The sequence below is a fragment of the Rattus norvegicus genome, chromosome 9 (genome assembly GCF_036323735.1).
Source record: "Rattus norvegicus strain BN/NHsdMcwi chromosome 9, GRCr8, whole genome shotgun sequence".
NCBI classification, from domain to species: domain Eukaryota; kingdom Metazoa; phylum Chordata; class Mammalia; order Rodentia; family Muridae; genus Rattus; species Rattus norvegicus.
The window spans coordinates 53,538,089-53,558,064 of NC_086027.1; the positions used below are offsets into that span (position 1 = coordinate 53,538,089).

Consider the following 19,976-nt stretch of genomic DNA (forward strand, 5'->3'; position numbering starts at 1 on the left):
CATACATAGGAAGCATTGGATAGGACAAAATTATTTTCGTCCGCCACATTTTCTTAATTATGAATGTAGGCAACCTTTGTTACTGGTTAATCTGTGTAGTTTAAATTTCATTTATGGTTGAGGTCACTGTACATCCTAATGGGAAAAAACTGCAAACAGTGGCAAACAGGAACTTCACTGGAGAAAAGGCAGGTATTTTTCATAACTCCCAGATGCCAAGAGTAAGCCATGAAGACAGGAGGGGACTTTTCTTCGGGGACTCTGGAGACAAAATAGCCGACAACCCACTTCCTGTTGCCTAAACAGCACCTCACTCTGCCAGAAAGCACCGAACCGAGAGCCTCCACCGCTCGAGTAGAGACTTCCCAGCTCGACTTTACCAGCTTCCGGTCCGCAGTGGGTTAAGCCAACAACCGTGGCTTCATGAGGATCCCACGCCTCAGGCAGACCGCCTATTCCTCTCGCGACGTCTCTTGGAGAGTGACAGCTCCGAATGCAAGTCCCGGTTTCTTCGCTCCCCACAGACCCTTTAAGAACCTCCCTCCAGTGCGTTGTCATTGGCACCAGCGCAAACTCCACCCCCGCTCTGCAGCCTGGGTAACAAACATTCCTGTGTCTTGCCTCGTTGCGGCGCCGTTAGCTTACGTTGAAGTATATGATTGGCTAGACATATCTGACCGCATGCGATTGGGTACTGGTGGCCAGGCCCCGCCCCTTCCCCTCTTCCGTCCCGCGGTCGCCGGGTGTCCTCGCGCCCCTCGTCCGCGCGCTGCCTGGCAGTTTACCTCTTCCACGTCCGTCCTCCAGCTTGCGTCCATGGCCACCGCTGCGACCGAGGAGCCTTTCCCTTTCCATGGTCTTCTACCAAAGAAAGAGACTGGGGCCTCCTCCTTCCTGTGCCGCTACCCGGAGTATGACGGACGCGGGGTGCTCATCGCCGTCCTGGACACAGGGGTTGATCCCGGGGCCCCGGGCATGCAGGTGAGGCGGCGCCGAGGGCCGGTAGCTGAGAGGGCCGAGCCTGGACCAAGCCGGGGACCGGATGGACCAGGGGCGGACCGGACAGCTCTGGACGACCGCCGGGCCCGGTTCCCTCTCCGCACAAAAGCGGCGTGGTCAGCGTGGCTGTTCGGGATGGGGGTGGGGTGGGGCGGGGGGAGCTCTGCTGGTTAGCCTGAGCGTTCCAGGCCCCACACCTCTTCAGGGTTGACAAGGGAAAATTTTTACAGTTTTTAATTCTGGGGGACACCACCGATAGGGGTAACAGCCTTAAAGAACTTGGTGCTGTTTAGAAATACTGGTTTTGGCAAGACCAGCAAAGCTGGGTTCCCAGAATACGACCCAGTCCGCTTCCGGAATGGTTTCTTCTGATACTTTTGTTCTATTTTTAAGTTATCTGCTGTGTATTTGTTCAGAGTCCTTGAAATCTTCTAGGTTAGTCTTTTTTACCAAAGGCCCGGCTAATTTGTTTTGGGTGAGCTTTTCAGGCCTTATGAAAATATGCGTTCTAAAGCCTCTAAACATAAAAGGACATATTTTGATTATGGCTTCCCAAAAATGACTTCATTTTCCTTTAATCAAGTCTTTAAGTCTTAGAAGTCTTTAAGAGCGTGGACCTATTGAAAAGTGGTGTTTAAAAATGTCTGAGTAAAATGTATTCTGTTTTTAAAACTAAACTAGCCTCTTACTAAAACCCACTAATAAATTCTCTCTAAAATTTGTTGAAGATCCTCTCTGACTAATTCTACCCTTTATTTTCCTTCTTTTCTGTCCAGTTTAAGTTTATCTATCAAATAGATATATGAGATTACATTGAAACCATCTTACCCTTGCTCCTCACAAAAGTTAATTCCTCTCCTCCTAACCTTTGATTTTCCTCCAGTCTTTAGTTTTTTTCATTGTGCTGCCTAATAATTAACATGAATGGATAGGAAGATAGTTGACATAAAAGTTAGAGATTATTGGAAAGGACAGGAAAGAAGCTTGTGTGGCTACTCTTTGGGACTCTCAGGCAGTCCTGTTTCCAAATCTTTGTTACTTCTTCCCCTTTTTGGTGCACACCTGTGCCCTGAAGCACACAGTGGCAGAGTCTCTGATTAGAAGTTCAAGTATGAACTTCTGGTGCCCTTCTGTGACTACAGTTGTTATTTTATTAATAGTAATTGCCAAGGTGTTATTTTATATAATAGTAATTGCCAAGGTGTAAAACTTAGTAACAGCAGTGCCACATTGAGAATTTATTACATAATGGAAATGCTTCCCAATACATAGGAGTGTGTGTTTACTTTTTGTAGGGTGTAGGAGAACAGCTAGACCAAGTGGCTCACTGGATCTTTTTGTTAGAGGATCAGAAAATTTTGAAGATTTTAGAGTAGTACTAGGACATTTGTAGAATTTTCAGTTCTGGTTATCAGAGTACTTTGTTTCTGTATAGTAACAGTTTTTACCCCCATAGAATTACTTGATAATTGAGAGAGTCAACTAAAGGTGATTTTTACAGTCCTAAAGTAAAGTGTTAAATAAATACTATTTTTTAGGTTCAGAATAAACACTAAATGCTAGCAGAAGGAGTTCATGCTGGGTCATTGTCTGAAGGGAAAATATGCTTGACATTTACATAAACATTTAGTCAATAAAACATTGAACCAAAAGAAAACATAAGATCATTCAGTATTTATTCTCAGATTCTAAACATGATCTTTTTAAATTCAGCAAGGAACTTACACAAGTGACTTTAACTTTTTTCTTACCTGAGGAAGTTATTTTGTAGCTCTGTGTATGCATCATTAGGGTAAAAAAGCAAATAGAAATTAAAAGAAAAGAATAGAAAAGGAAGCCTACCTGACTTTCAGTTGCCCGGTGGGATTTAAGTAAAGAAAGGACTAGAGGTTACAAATCAGAACTTAGAGGAAACAGCCAGTTGTCTCCTCCTTTAACTTCCGCAGACCAAGTCCTTTTCTGTTACAGCTTCTGGGTATATGCAAAATAGAGGGCAGAGTCAGATGTGATAGTACTGTCCTGTATACAGACAGCATGAGGAGAGTAGTAATTGCATAAATAGTTAATATTCTCTAAGCAAGCATTCAAGCACCTGGTCAGTGCCTACAATTGCATTAAATAATGAAGTCCTGCAAACGTAACTGTTATAGAGATACAGAGGTGAGATGACAGGAAGACTGACTGAGATCATGAATGGGGTTCCTGACAAGATAAAATTTGGTCTAAGCTATATATAGCTATATGTGTCAATTCTCACTGCTACTAATCTCACCATTGATACGTGCTTTGCTTTTCTAAATTTACTCTCATCAAAAACAAACCAAGTAGCAACATCTTTGTTCAAAACAAAGTCAGTTTGCTTTTGCATAAAACTCTAAAATTTTGAATTTTATTATAAGGCCTTTCACCTTTTAATTCTAACCTTTGAGTTTAGCCTCAACACCACCCTATGCTTCTCTCTTGAATATTTGATTTCTGTCTTTCCCAGTCATCCAAATGTCTCAGGTCCTCATATGTGTTTGCATATGGTGTTTAATTTGCCCAACAGTTTTCTATAATCACTTGCAAACTGCTGCTTCATTCTTTAAGACCTTACTGATTAATTCAGCCTTTTGCCAGCTCTACTGTTAAGGTCTGTGGCTTCAGAGATGTAAGGTCCAGTCAGTCGCTGCTAACAAAGATTTCATTTTTTCTTCTTTTTGATTTCCTGCCAAGTTGTAAATGCCCCAAAGTGACTAATTTTTTTTCCATTTTATTACTTCCACTTACATTTTTTCTGGTTAAAATTCTTGGAAAGCATATAGCAAGGTTATTTGGTATGAAATCTGCTAGTAATATTCATTTTTTTGACATGGAAATATAATTGTCATGACAGGGAAATATAATTGTCTCTTGGAGAAAAACAGTTTGGGATAAAAGGATGCAAGTAACCCCTTAAAAGTCTATTTTAATACACTAATTTAGTAAAATATTAGTACCCAAATATTTACATCTATAACTGGTTATTTAATATTCTTATTACCTGTCCATTACCTAGGTTTAGTTTCTGTAAATTGACTTTGAGTTCTTAAGGTGTTTTGTGACTACCTCCTTACATCTTGGATCGTTATCTCTACTCATCTGTTATCCTAACTGATGATAAGCTTTCTAGAAGCAGGGATCCTTGTGAACTGATCATGTTCTTGGAATAAAAGTTACTAAGGTGTAATCTCATGTGAATTCCCTTACTTAAATGAACTTTTCAGTATCTCCCTTGAAATGTCAAGAAACTATGTATACTGACATTGTTTCTTTTGTTTAGTGAACTTTTGTTTTTGATGTTTTTGCAAGCTTACTCCCTCTTGTTCTGGTCTGTTCTAAAGATTCTTTTTTTTTTGTTTTGTTTTTTTTAGTTCTTTTTTTTTTTTTTTTTTTTTTTTTTTCGGAGCTGGGGACCGAACCCAGGGCCTTGTGCTTCCTAGGTAAGCGCTCTACCACTGAGCTAAATCCCCAGCCCCAATAATTTTGATTTAGTTTTTTTTTTTTTTTTTTTTTTTTTTGGTTCTTTTTTTCGGAGCTGGGGACCGAACCCAGGGCCTTGCGCTTCCTAGGCAAGCGCTCTACCACTGAGCTAAATCCCCAATCCTGTTCTAAAGATTCTTAATGAATAGTTTCTACCCATACCAGTTCTTGCTTCATAATAGGTATATTGGAGAAATAAGTATAAATATAAATATAAGTATAAATATAAATAAAAAGGCATTTTCTCTTTATTTACCTAGCATAGCCAGGAAGTATCTACCAGTTTCTCCCTAAGGAACAGAGGGCTTATTACTGTGGCTTTCCCATAATTCCATTTTCTAGGTTAACCAGCCCTCACCCATGGACCTCTGCTTCTTCAAAGATGGAAATCACATTTCCACCATTACCAGTTGTATCTCCTTCTTACCCCAAGCTCTACTGCAAAGTTCTCATATGCTTTTGCCTTTATGTTCTTTTCTATCCTTCAATTCTATGGTCACTCTGAAAAATCTTCACAATGTTCACTTTCGAGTGAACACGAAATTTAAATTTTCTGCATATGTATTTTGCTTGGGGTGTGTGTGTGTGTGTGTGTGTGTGTGTGTGTGTGTGTGTGTGTGTGAAGTGGGGGGCACTTATAAGTAAAACTTAGGGAAATAATATGTGATAAATAAATCCCATTTGACTTTTTTCCTCTTATTTTCTTTGCTCACATACTGATAATGAGGATTTATTTTACTAGTTTAATATTATTTTGATAATTGACTTTTTTGTTTTCTGAATTGTGATATAGGGCTTTCTGGTTATCAGCATTCTTCTAATATAAATACCTTAAAAAAAAAACCCAAAAAAACTAAAGAATTGTTGTTCATAAAAAGAATAGCTAACCCCGTTGGGCCTATGGAGCTTCATACCATCACGCTGTTGGTTTTTCAAGGCAACATGACAAGAGTTTGTGGGATCTACCAGCTGTACCTTCTTTGCCCTATCAAGAAAAAAAATTCTGCCTTGTTACCTGTAAGAGTCACTTCTTCCTTGAGTATATGTTAAATACAAAGCTTTGCATATACTATAGAGGAAATACTTGGGGTTGGAGAAAAGATTCATGGTGGTAAAAAAGATTCAGTAATAATGGCCATTAACCATGTTTTTAAAGATTTACCAATTTTCTAGGTTGAAGAAAAGTCTAAAGAGCTTATGGTTGTTAATTTTTGACATTTGATATATTTTTCTTTTTTTTTTTTCAGACTTTGTGTTTCAGTGCCTAATTCCAGCTTTTGTGTGTGTGTGTGTGTGTGTGTGTGTGTGTGTACCCACAACTACAGATTTTAACTAGTATATATCAGTTGTACAAATTATGTGTTTCTTCATGACAGTTTTATATATGTATGTCCCCCAAAAATCAAATAATAAATGGGAAAATAAATTAGCTCTCAAAAGAACAGAGCTTGTGAGTTGGCTCAGTAGATAAATACGTCAATCCTGACAACCCGAGTTGAATCCCATATGGTAGAAAAAGAACCAGCTCCTACAAGTTGTCATCTGACTTCTACTCAAACTCTGTGACATACTTGTACTCACACTGTACCCACAGATACATAATAAAATGTAATTTTAAAAATGTTTGACTATTCAATAAATACATGAAAAACTATTCAGCATCCTTAGCCATTAGAGCAACAAATGCTGTATTGAGATTTCAACTTAACCAACTCAGAATTTCTATGACTGAGAAAACAACAGATGCTGATGAATTGAGGACTGCAAAGAAGATCCTTATATATGTTGGGTGGAAATATATATTAGAACAGCCACTGTGGAAATTAGTATTAAGGTTCCTTAAGTATATGTGTTTTCCTTAAGTATATATATTGAATGCAACAACTTGCCTTTCCAAAATAACCCCCAAAGAGCCCATCAACTAATCCCTTCATGACAATACACTAGAACTGTTAACCTTAGCAATAGTATTGTGTCTCATGAAAGTTTGTGGCTGATAAAGAAACATACCTTACCAAAATTAGAGCCAATGCTATGGATTACTCAGGAGTAAAAAAAAGAGCACTGTGTGTTGTCCAGTGTATGTTGGCAAGTTGAATCGAAAGGAGAAACTGATGAGAGCCACCTAATGTGTATGCACAAGTTGGATTATGTCCTGTGAAGTGAAAAAATGTGTAGTATGACGATCAAGTTTAGAACACATTAAGTGATCATTGGAGAGGTTTTTCTGAAGGGGTGATAAACTTTTACTTGGATATTTATATGCTGAGCAATGATGGAAAATATTAAAAGTATTAGGTTTTTATAAGAGAAGAAATTTCATGCAGTAAAAATATTCCAGTCTGTAGAATACAGTAGGATCAAATCATCCTGAGATGTTTCAAATATTCAATGAACTTGGTGGTATGATAGCATGCACAGTACAAAGTATGCATGTTGGATGTTTAAAACCACGTCCACAGTGGTTATACAGTGCAGCTGGCATTAAGTGCTGCCACAAACACTTTGGAATCATTACACATGTAGTTTTGAATTAAGTTTTAGTTGTTCTATTTTAGTAACTTTTTACTGTTGTCAGGGTTTTTGTGACACCATATGAGATTAGTTAAAGGACTCACTAAGAGTGAGTTTCAACTCAGTTTAAGAAGCTGATACATGCATATGGAAGGAAGAAATGCTGTTAGTTTGGCAAGTTGACACAATGGTGATAAAAAGTAGAAAGGTGGATTTAAATTCTATGTTAGAGAAAGTACTTCCTCATAGCTGTGATGCAAGGTGTAAGCTAGCTAATCAGAAACACTTCTGCTTCTGGCTTGGACAACTGTGTGTGAGGATACCTAATTAGGAGCATTTGGAAAAAAACAAATTCAGGAGTGTGCTACCTTTGAACTTAGAACTAGGTAAATTTCAAGTACTTGTGTGACATTCAATAATGAAATAGTATTTTCTGTCCATTCCAAAGCTCACATTTTTCCAGACATTTGCTCAGATGTCACCTTCTCAGCAAGACTTTCTTCAGCCAACCAACTTAAAATAGAAAAATCCATACCACTTTTGTCTTCTTGCTTAATTTCTTTCAGTATATTACATCTTTATATAGTGTCTGCTTCCTCTGCAATATATAAAGGATTTTTGTGTACTGGCAACTGCTACATCTAACACCTAAAAGGTTGTAAATATTAAAGACATAAATGAAGCACTTGAAGAGTTGTATACTATCCCCATGACTAGTTATTTTCATTAGTGTTTATTTGTTGTACTTCAATTAAATTTTTAATATTTTAAATTTTTCTTAGAGGCAATTTTGTTTATATATATGTAGATTTCCATTACTTTCTTTAAAGACAATAATTTATTTGCCTTAATTTTTAGGTCACGACTGATGGGAAACCAAAAATCATTGATATCATTGATACAACAGGAAGTGGTGATGTGAATACTGCTACAGAAGTAGAACCAAAAGATGGCGAAATCACTGGTCTTTCTGGAAGAGTGCTTAAGGTCGGAACATTGCTCTTGTTGAGTGTGTTGGTTTTGGTTTTTTGTTTGGTTTGTTTTTCCCTCCCTCCTCTTTTTGTAATGTTGCCTCAAAACATGTTTTTTTTTGTTTTTTTTTTTAAACCTAAACAATATTGTAGTCTTTACCTGTTACTTGTAAAGTGAAGTATTTCCAAACCCCATGGTTTAAAATAAGCAGATGTTCCATTACTGCGTCCTGGGGAACCTAGGTGTGATCTTGATGGATGGATGTAGTTGCGGGTTTCTGTTGAAGTTGTAAATTGTTGCCCAAGGCTGGCTTTTATTTAAAGGCTAAGTTAGCTCAGGTACATTGACAAGTTAGCTGTTGCATGGATGTTTTGTTTTGTTTTGTATTTTGAGACAGGGTGTCTCTGTGTAGTCCTTGTCATCCTGAAATTCTAGGTAGAGCAGGCTGGCCTCAGACTCACAGAGATGTCCATCTTTGCCTCCCGAGTGCTGGGATTAAAGCTGCAACACTATGTCTCGTTCGTTCACCACATGGCTCTCTTCGTACAGCCTTTGTGTAGTAATATGGAAGCCATCTTCTCTCGGCAAGAGCTATGGGAAAGTGACGAAGGTGAAAGGCTTGGTCTTTCTGTAAGGTTAGTGACAAGTGTCAGGCCATCTCTTCATTGTTTTCTACTTCATGGGAATTGGTGGGTAATAAGCAGACACATGGAGGAGGTATCTCATAATTGCATGATGCATACAGTAAGGTGTGGACCATGAGGGCCATTTTAGAAGTTATTTGTTCAGTAAAGTACTTATAATTGGGATTGTTTTCTTTAATTGAAGTCAACAGATGGTTTTAAATTTCAGTAGAAAGACAGAAAATAACCACCTGTATAGTTTTGCCTTTGTCATTTTCTCAGTGAACCTGACCAGGAAGAAATATTTACACTTTAATATTGACCAATTTAAATGACCGGCTTTTTTTTTTTTTTTTTTTTTTTTTTTTTTAATTTCGTCCTTGGTAGAAAGGCATGGGTAAGCTAAGCATGAGACAATAGCTGTAAAACAATCATAGAACTATTCATAAATTACTGGTTAATAGATTTAGAGGGGGGCAATAAATAATAAATAGATTTAGAAGTAATTTTTAATCTTTTAAAACAGACTTAGTTTGAAATGCATTAGTTTATTCTAGGACAGTAAATCACATTTCTAGTGAGCCTTGCAGATTTAGATCTACATAATTATTCTTAATTGCTTATTTTTGGATAACTATAAAAACCTAAACTTTAATTAAACCATAGGAACTGTTGTCACTAGTGTTCAATCAAAGGTAGAAATTATGTAAAATATAGCATTGCTTACTAAATAAGATAAAACAATTAAGGCTGATAATTTTGCCTTTTTACCCACATGCAGACTGATATCCAGTGTGTTTCAGTGCTTCATTTGCTATGCACGTTGCCCAGGAAGTTGGCATCTAGACCATCTTCTGAGTCCACATGTTGGGGGGGTTATGGATAGCTTGTAAAATGGGATGGTGGAAAACTAATTGCATTTCATACAAACTTTTCTGCCAGCCTTTCTCTTCTTCATCCATGCATACAATGTACTTGCAGAGTTACTCAGATGTGTTTCAGTAATTATTAGTCACTGGTCCCATGGTTACTTGGGTCTCCTTAGCTCTTTAGGGTACCTGAAGAGTTTACTGAAAGTAGCACAGTAAGTTTCTTTGACTTAGCCATGTGTTACAGTGAAGTAAGTGTCTGTCTCTTTTTCTCCTTCCAAATACCCTGAAACAGCGAACAGAACCTCATTCTTCTGGTTTAAGACCAGGTACAAGGTAATGCTTTGAACATATTGGTAGCCATTGTCTACAGATGATAATCCTCTGTACAGTCTTTACTCTCTTCTTCCAGATCACAACCTGTTTAAACTTATGTGATAATCATTTCTTTGTTTTCTTCATTTTGCAGTTACATAAAGTACATTATTTAATTTAACCAACTTTTCATGAATGTCCTCAGTTCTTCCTATTGTTGATATTTGTAAGATTTGAGATTCTTTTTTTTAATTGGATTTTTTTTTTATTTACACTTCAAATGTTATTCCCTTTCCCGGTTTCCCATCCATAAGCCTCCTATCCCATCCCCTCTCCCCCTTCTTCTATGACGGTGTTCCCCCTCCCCAACCTTCCCCATTCCCAACTTGACATTCCCCTGCACTGGGGGTCCAGCCTTGGCAGGACCAAGGACTTGGCAGACCAAGGACTTGTCCTTCCTTTGGTGCCCAACAAGGCCTTCCTCTGCTACATATGCACCTGGAGCCATAGGTCTGTCCATGTGTACTCTTTGGGTAGTGGTTTAGTTCCTGAGAGCTCTGGTTGGTTGGTATTGTTGTTCTTATGGGGTTGCAAGCCCTTTCAGCTCCTTTAAACCTTTCTCTAACTCCTCCAACGGGGACCCAGTTCTCAGTTCAATGGTTGGCTGCTACCATTCACCTCTGTATTTGTCAGGCTCTGGCTGAGTCTCTTAGGAGACAGCTCTATCAGGCTCCTGTCAGCATGCACTTTTTTTTTTAAGGCTTCATTTTCTGAAGGAGCAGAGGAATTCAGCCTTATTGGAAAAAAGACTGACCCCGACTAGCTCGCTCCAGTTACTTTATTCAATCATTAAACACAAAATTAATTTGGGCTGGGAAAGGTTAAAACTAACAAAGTTATTTTGCCCTTACTGCCCAAGAGACCAGACAGACCACACAAATCTCAGTCCTTATTGACCATGGCTATCCATGACTATCCATAACCAAAGGTTTTCTAGGAGTGTCTTAGGACCAAAGTCTGTGTAGCTGCAAGCTCTCACATAGTACCAAGTACAGACTTTCCCAGGAGACATTTCTTCAGGGTTCAAACAGTCTCAGAACAGTTTCTCAACCTTTTCTGATTAACCCAAACATAGCGAAGGCTTTGCTGAAACATTTCACCCAAAGCCAGACACAAAGGAATATCATTACAATAAATTATCTCCATAAAATATCTTTTCTAACCATCTTTCACCCAAATAAAGAAGTGAGGGGTTGGGGATTTAGCTCAGTGGTAGAGCGCTTGCCTAGCAAACACAAGGCCTTAGGTTCGGTCCTCAGCTCCAAAAAAAAAAAAAAAAGAAAAGAAAAGAAAACTCCCCCATGTGCTCAATAAGGGATGTAATAGGGAAGAAGTTTGCTTGTTTTTTTTTTAAATTGGATATTTTTTCTATTTACATTTTAAATGTCATTCCTTTTCCTGATTTCCTGGACATAAGCCCCCTATCCCATCTCCCTCCCCTTCATCTATAAGGGTGCCCCCCCCCATCTACTACCACTTCCTCCATCTCCCCACCCCCCCACACACACATTCCCCTATACTGGGAGGGAGGGGGAGAGGTCCAACCTTGGCAGGACCAAGGGCTTCCCCTTCCATTGGTGCTCAACAAGTGCTTCCTCTGCTATAGATGCAGCAGGAGCCATGGGTCAGTCCAGGTGTAGTCTATGGGTAATGGTTTAGTTCCTGGGAGCTCTGGTTGGTTGTCATTGTTGTTCTTATGGGGTTGCAAGCCTCTTCAGCTCTTTCTATCCTTTCTCTAACTCCTCCAACGGGGTCCTGTTCTCAGTTCAATGGTTTGCTGCTAGCATTTGCCTCAGTTTTTGTCATGCTCTGGGAGAACCTCTCAGGAGACATGTATAGCTGGTCCCTGTAAGCATGCAGTTCTTAGCTCCATCAATCTTATCAAGTCATTCATGGTGGCTGTATATGTATGGGGCATGTGGGGCCAGCTCTGAATGGCCGTTCCTTCAGTCTCTGCTCCAAACTCTGCCTCCATATCTCCTCCTTCGAATATTTTTGTTCCCCCTTTTAAGAAAGAGTGAAGCATCCGCACTTTGGTCATCCTTCTTGAGCTTCATGTGGTCTGGGTATCGTATCTTGGGTAATTTGAGCTTTTGGGCTAATATTCACTTACCATCTGTGTTTTTCTGTGATATTTCCCAGTTCTATCCATTTGCCTATGAATTTCATGAAGGCATTGTTTTTGATAGCTGAGTAGTACTCCATTGTGTAGATGTATCACCTTTTCTGTGTCCATTCCTCTGTTGAAGGGCATCTGGGTTCTTTCCAGCTCCTAGCTATTATAAATAAGGCTGCTATGAACATAGTGGAACATATGTCTCTCTTATTTGTTGGAGCATCTTTTGGGTATATGCCCAGGAGAGGTGTAGCTGGGTCCTCAGGTAGTGAAATGTCCAATTTTCTGAGGAACTTCCAGACTGATTTCCAGAGTGGTTGTACCAGCTTACAATCCCACCAGCAATGGAGGAGTGTTCCTCTTTCTACACATCTTCACCAGCATCTGTTGTCACCTGAGGTTTTTATCTTAGCCATTCTGACTGGTGTGAGGTGGAATTTCAGTATTGTTTTGATTTGTGTTTCTCTGATGACTAAGGATGTTGAACATTTCTTTAGGTACTTCTCATCCATTCAGTATTCCCCAGCCGAGAATTCTTCATTTAGCTCTGTACCCCATTTTTTTTATCTTTATTAACTTGAGTATTTCTTATTTACATTTCAATTGTTATTCCCCGGGCCAACATCCGCCAACCCCTCCCCCTCCCCCTTCTCTGTGGGTGTTCCCCTCCCCAGCCTTCCCCCATTACTGCCCTCCCCCCAACAATCAGGTTTGCTGGGGGTTCAGTCTTGGCAGGACCAAGGGCTTCCCCTTCCACTGGTGCCCTTACTAGGATATTGATTGCTACCTATGCAGTTGGAGTCCAGGGTCAGTCCATGTATAGTTTTTGGGTAGTGGCTTAGTCCCTGGAAGCTCTGGTTGGTTGGCATTGTTGTTCATATGGGGTCTCAAGCCCCTTCAAGCTCTTTCAGTCCTTTCTAAGATTCCTTCAACAAGGGTCCCGTTCTCAGTTCAGTAGGTTAATGATTGTACCCCATTTTTTAATAGGGTTATTTGATTATCTGGAGTCTTAACTTTATTAGCACTCTATCCGATATAGGAGTGCTAAAGATCTTTTCCCAGTCTGTTCCTTGCCATTTTGTTCTAATGACAGCATCCTTTGCCTTACAGAAACTTTGTAGTTTTATGAGATCTCATTTGTCGATTCTTGATCTTAGAGCATAAGCCATGGTGTTTTGTTCAGAAAATTTTCCCCCAATACCCATGTGTTCAAGGCTCTTCCCCACTTTTTCTTCTATTAGTTTGACTGTATCTGATTTTATGTGTGAGGTCCTTGATCCACTTGGACTTAAGCTTTGTTCAGTTTGATAAGCATGGATTGATCTGCATTCTTCTACATGCTGACCTCCAGTTCAACCAGCACTATTTGTTAAAAATGCTATCTTTTTTCCTTTGGATGGTTTTAACTCCTTTGTCAAAGATCAAGTGACCATAGGTGTGTGGATTCATTTCTGGGTCTTAAGTTCTATTCCAATGATCTATCTGCCTGTCTCTGTACAAATACCATGCAGTTTTTATCACTATTGCTCTGTAATACTGCTTCAGGTCAGGGATGATGATTCTCCCAGTTCTTTTATTTTTGAGGATAGTTTTTGCTATCCTGGATTTTTTGTTCTTCCAAATGAATTTGTAAATTCCTCATTCTAACTGTATGAAGAATTGAGCTGGAATTTTGATGGGGATTGCATTGAATCTGTAGATTGCTTTTGGCAAAATGGTGATTCACCCAGAAGTTCTTTTATTGTTGTATATAGTTTTTGGTATCCTGCGTTTTTTGTTATTCCAAATGAATTTGCAAATTGCTCTTTCTAACTCCATAAGAATTGAGTTGGAATTTTGTTTGGGATTGCATTGAATCTGTAGATTGCTTTTGGCAAAATGGCCATTTTTACTATATTAATCCTGCCAATCCATGAGCATAGGAGATCTTTCCATCTTCTGAGATCTTCTTCAATTTCATTCTTCACAGACTTGAAGTTCTAGTCATACAGATCTTTTACATGCTTGGTTAGAGTCACACTGAGGTATTTTATGTTGTTTGTGACTATTGTGAAGGGGGTGTCATTTCCCTAATTTCTTTCTCAGCCTGTTTATCCTTTGAGTAGAAGACTACTGATTTGTTTGAGTTAATTTTATACCCAGCCACTTTGCTGAAGTTGTTTATCAGGCTTAGTAGTTCTCTGGTGGAACTTTTGGGGTCACTTAAGTATACTATCATATCATCTGCAAATAGTGATATTTTGACTTTTTCCTTTTCAATTTGTATCCCTTTGACCTCCCTTTGTTGTCTGATTGCTCTGGCTAGGATTTCAAGTACTGTATTGAATAAATAGGGAGCAAGTGGGCAGCCTTGTCTAGTCCCTGATTTTAGTGGGATTGCATCAAGTTTCTCTCCATTTAGTTTGCTGCTGGCTACTGGCTTGCTGTATATTGCTTTTACTATGTTTAGATGTGGGCCTTGAATTCCTGATCTTTCCAAGACTTTTACCATGAAGGGATGGAGGTTGAATTTAGTCAAATGCTTTCTCAGCATATAATGACTGTGGTTTTTTTTTTTCTGTGTGTGTTTATATAGTGGATTAAGTTGATGGATTTACATATATTGAACCATCCTTGCATCCCTGGGATGAAGCCTACTTGATCATGATGATCGTTTTGAAGTGTTCTTGGAATTGGTTTGCGATAATTTTATTGAGTATAAAAATATCGAACGCTTCTTGAATTTGCATGTCATTCTTGCACAGGGGCTTTGCTAATCTTCTCTGTATGGTTACAATTTTAGTATATGTGCTGCTGAACAGAGCACAAGATTTAAGATTCTTAAGACTGGCCTTTATCATTATTGTAACAATAATTTGTTTGGTTTCACTGCTGAGTACCATGCTATGATTTCTACACTATCTGCTTATTAAACTGTTTCTTACTGTTTGGAACTGTTATCTAACAGTTATTTCAAAAGCATTAGGCACAGTTCCTGTGCCTGTGTGCAGATGTTTCCAGGATGTATACCAGAAATAGAATTGCTGAGTCAGGGAGATTCAGGTTTACTAGGTCATGTGTAACAGCTTTTTCATTGAGCTGGCCTTGAACTCTTCTGATATTCCTGCCTCCACCTCCCAGCTGCTGTGATTATGGATATATTCCACCATGCCTGGCCAACTGTTAACTTCTTTTTTTAATTTTATTTTTTTTTTAAAGATTTTATTTTATTGTATGAGTACACTGTAGCTGCCTTCAGACACACCAGAAGAGGGCATTGGATCCCATTACAGATGGTTGTGAGCCACCATGTGGTTGCTGGGATTTGAACTCAGGACCTCAGGAAGAGCACTCGGTGCTCTTAACCACTGAGCCATCTCTCCAGCCCCCAACTGTTAACTTCTTATACTTTGAATTTTCAGACCTGTTTTTAATTTCTTATGTAGGAAATATCAGTGTATTGTAGGTTTGATTTGCATTTTTATAGTGAAATCAGTTATTTTTCTAACAGATTTAGGCTTTTGGGTCCTCTCATAGTGCTATTAAAGTTCTTTTACTTTTTCATTTTCTGTTTTTTTTTTTTTTTAATACTACTAAGTTGTCAATTGCTCTTTTTTTTTTTCCGGAGCTGGGGATCGAACCCAGGGCCTTGCGCTTGCTAGGCAAGCGCTCTACCGCTGAGCTAAATCTCCAACCCCTGTCAATTGCTTTTTCACTGGTGAGTTTCTTACATAATCATTTTCTATTTTACACTGAAGTTTTTTATTTTTGCATATCAATTTTACATATATACATATTTAATAAATGAAAACTTTAATTAAATTTATAACTATATTCCTAGAAAATTGTGTTTTTTCTTATTCATTCTGGAGATATTAACTGGAAGTTATTTTACGCATAGTTTGAGGTTGGTGTCCTATTTTTCCCATAAGAATACCTAATGTGCTAACATCACACATTCCCAGTAGTATTTGTATCTTTCTTTTTCCATTGCAACCTTCAAATTGTGTTAGCGGGTATGTCTAATCTGAAGCCCACAGGAGGCATTTATGTAAAACATCCAGTGACGGTTAGGAATAGGGTGGCTTCTAGGTTGTGAACTTTGTATATGACAGTGTTGTGTTAGAAATATCAAAGGTTGGACAAACTTGTATGAAGAGGAAACTTAGGGGTTCTTTGTAAAGTCGGTTGGATGGTGTTTTCCTGGGCAAGCATGTGAAGGCAAGTTTCGTTAAGGTGGACACAGATGTGAACAGCTAAGGCAGACTTGTGAAGAAACATTTCACCGAAGCAGACACAGGAGAGAGGATGTTCAATTAAAGCAAGCACGTGAAGGATTCTTTGCTAACAATATCCATGTGTAAGTCCACCTTATACTGCATAGTTGAGCTCATTTGTCAGTGTTCCTTGGCTGATTGGATACAAGTGATGTTTGGAGGATATAAATAGGACTTGATGGAGTGACAGAGTGACGGAACTTAGCTTGCTGGTACAGCTAGTTGTGCAGTGTGGGGTTCTCTTCTTTGGCACGGCCAAGAACTTCTGGTGTTTCTCCTGGTCCCTCCTGCTGACTGGAGCCAAGCCTGATGCCTGGCTGTCTTCTCTAGGTTGTGTTGCTAAGCTGACTATACCAAACTGGACTGCTGCTGTATCCATGAATGTTTGTGAGTGAATCATGCTGCTGCTGCTAACTTGTAAACTGAACTGCTGATTTCCAGACAGCATAGATGGGAGTTACTCCAAAGGACCTTTCTAAACAGGTCCACGTCCTCCCCTTACCCCCATCCTTTTTTTCCCACTGAAAGACCCCTGGAGCAGGGAGACCCTCACTCAAGTCTCAGGATGATACGACCCTCAAGAACTCACGTGAGACTGTCCTTGCTGTAATAAACATGAGGTTTATTGATAGGAACCAGTGCACTGGGGTTGAGACTCATAATATCCCACACAGGGGCACAAGAGTTCGACCCCGAGAGGCTGGGAGAAAGGGTGTTTAAAGGAAGAAGCCACAACACTAGGGGGCAGGTATGGCGTCATTGGAAAATCACAAGGAGAAGCTCCTTGTCTCAAGATTGCTTAACTTTATGGTCCTAGTTCCTAGGAGCTTCCTACTTATCGAGGTTGAATCTAACTTTATGGTCAGCTAGTTCCTGGAAGAAGCTTTCTGTTATCTTTAGTAGGTCTGGAATCGCATATCTAAGGACCTTATCTTAAGTCCTTTTATCTAGTTCCTGGGAGAGCAGGCTCTAGAATTGTGACCTTTTACTTACAGGTAGAGGGCTGGGTCTGGAATTTGAGGTATTTAGGGCTTTTTTAAACTTCTGACTTCTTAGCTGCATTTTTTATTCTTTCATTCCCCACTTCTTCTAGTGGCTAGTTCTAATCATAGAACTAAATTTTAGTATCTTTATAATATTGGCTTTCTTGTCCTCCTAAAGCATGATACTGTTGGCATAACTGTCGGCGCTAGCACCGACACGGTACAGAGAATCGGGCGAAAGCCTGCGGGATGAAAGAAAAACACACACACACACACACACACACACACACACACACACACACACACACACACACAGGTTATCGTGTCAAGCCAGGAAGAGCAGAAGAAGAGCAGGAGAGTCTCCTGTAGCTTTATTCACCACTTATATACCCAAGTCTCCAGGTAGAAAATATCTGGGAAGCACAGTGGGAAACCCTGGCTCGTGACTACCTGGCTCTGACTTCCAGTGACAAAAGACTGACTATGAATTAATTAGGGAGAAATCCGAGAAGACCAGCCTAAATCTCAAGGATAAAGGCTGAGGAAGCAAAAGGCAGAAGTAAATTGACCACCACCCAGGTGTGGTCCAGGTGTGTCAGTTCCACATGCATCAGCCGGGCTCAGCAGAGGTCATGCAGTGGAGACACGGGTGTTTACTACTTGGTCTTTTCTTCCTGTGCCGTAAATACATGGGAGAGGCTCTTAGGAGTATGTGTGGCCAAGAGTCACGTAGCCACTTTGAGCTATCCAGGCCCAAATCCAATATGGCTCACTACACATAACATCAAAATCTGAACAGTACTCACTCTTTCCCTAATGAAGGTAACTAGTTTCTTTAACACACATGGACCTATAATCAGAAGCAGAAAGCAAAACTAAAAAGGGTCCCATAAGGGAGGATATCAGAGTAGTCATCCAAGGAGATCTACTAAACCAGCTCTCGAACCATCCCTGATGCACTTCTGTCTCTCTGTCTTTTGTCTAACCTTTCTTAAGTTTATTCATGGAGTCTTTAATTACTGCTGAATGGTCTGTATAGAACATTCTTTCTTTTAGTGTAGCACACAGACCTCCTTTTTTAAAAGAAATATCAGGTCTAATCTTCTATTCTGAAGGACTACCTCTGAGAGGGAGGTTAGGGATTCTTGGAGGTCAGCTAAAAAGTCTTTTTTATTCTTTCTATATCTAAGTCAATGGCAGTTCCAAATTCACCTTGTGTTGCAGGGGAACAGCAGATGTCTTTGTATCTGCCCTTGCAACACCTAGACTTAGCCTTGAGATAGCCCTAAGTAATTCTCAACTCTCTTCTGTGTCTTACTAAGTCTTTAGCATCAGGATTCCAATCTGGACACTATCTAAACGTACACAGCAAGGTCATGACTGTCTTTTAGAACTTCTAAACTTATACAGATTGTTATCCCTGAGGCACAGTTCCAAGAAGTGTTAGGAGTACTAACACATGCAGTGTTACATCATTTGCAATAGAAATCAAGCCTATCCCCACACCTATCCCGAAGGAACCCAGGGCAAACATGAAATTCTTGTTTCTAAAGCACACTCCTCAAGTGAGCATTATAGCAACCTCCCAGTCACGTCTCTGATGTATCCACTTATCTGATGTGCAAGTCTAGGGAGCTTTTGCAAGATCTGAATGTCCCTCTAGGTCCCAGCTCTCAGCCCCAACTTCTAGTACGCGGCTGGTGAGGGCTGAGACTTGATGGCTGTCAGGGTAGTCAGCAGCACCAGGTACGGTCCTTTCCAGTGAGGCTCGAGTGTCTGGGCTCGGTGTTGTTGTATGTAGCTGAGTCTCAGACCTGGAACTGATGAGATGTCTCAGGGGTCCCCGGGGCATAGGCTGCTGCCAGCTGTGACCAGACTTCTTTCTGTATCACCTGTAGGTCTTTTAGCCTGGCGTACAAATCATTATGTTCAGTAACATCATTGGTTCAGTAACATCATCTAATACAGTCAGAGGAGCCGAGGCCCCATATAAGATCTCAAAGTGGGTAAGGCTGAATCTGGAAGGGATATTTCTTGCTCTGAAGAGAGCAAGAGGGAAGGAGTGCCACCCAGTCTGCGCAAGTCTCCATGGTCAATTTGGTCAGGGTCTCTTTTAGAGTTTTATTTATCTACTCTGCCTGTCCTGAACTTTGAGGTCTGTAAATACAATGTAATTTCTAATCAACCTCTAAATACTTGGCCACACCCTGACTTACCTTGGCAAGAAAGTAGGGCCATTGTCTGACCAGATTATCTTGGGCACTCCAGACCGGGGAGAAAATTTCTTTCAGTATCTTCTTGATGACTACCGAGGCTGTCTCTTGCTTGGTGAGGAAAACTTCTATCCCTGAAAAGGTATCTACAAGCACTAGGAGATACTTGTGATCATATTTTCTTCTTCTTTTATCTCAGTGAAGTTCACTTTGACTTTCTACTAAACTCTCTAGGTCTCTTTGCCCTGTTTGCTTGCTAAGCAATCACTTACTCATGCATACACATGGCCTCACCCAGCCATTTCAGCCCAGGAAAGCCATTTTGGAGAGCAAATTTCTCATGAGCAAGGGATGGGGCAGTCAGGGATGACCATGAACTAGTGGGTTACCCGGCCCACACAAAGGTCCACTGTACTCCGGGTAGTCCATGAGTATTGTTTGTTGCCAGTAGCCCCCTGTACCCAAGGTCTTTGATGAATACTGGTCCGCTGGGGCATAGGAGCACAGAGTGTTGGGTCCCTGTATCCACAAAACAACTGGGCGGGCTTCCCTTCT

General features: G+C 40.0%; 1 protein-coding gene and 1 non-coding gene across 5 annotated transcripts in view; one reads left to right on the forward strand and one right to left on the reverse strand.

Annotated features, from left to right (window-relative positions):
* Positions 1-699: 699 nt before the first annotated feature.
* The window catches only part of Tpp2 (tripeptidyl peptidase 2), an 81,466-nt gene continuing 62,189 nt past the window's right edge, over positions 700-19,976 (forward strand). For 3 of the 4 annotated variants that reach the window (XM_006244852.5, XM_006244853.5, XM_063267773.1), the window contains exons 1-2: positions 700-981; positions 7,873-8,001. In XM_006244852.5, coding sequence (XP_006244914.2) covers positions 817-981; positions 7,873-8,001 — 294 coding nt within the window. In that variant the 5' untranslated portion in view covers positions 700-816. The remainder of the gene's footprint in view (positions 982-7,872; positions 8,002-19,976) is intronic. The other variant, NM_031137.2, reaches the window with a different exon arrangement.
* On the reverse strand, positions 14,669-14,775 carry LOC120094976 (U6 spliceosomal RNA). Its single transcript, XR_005489642.1, has one exon. It is a non-coding gene; the product is annotated as a U6 spliceosomal RNA (small nuclear RNA).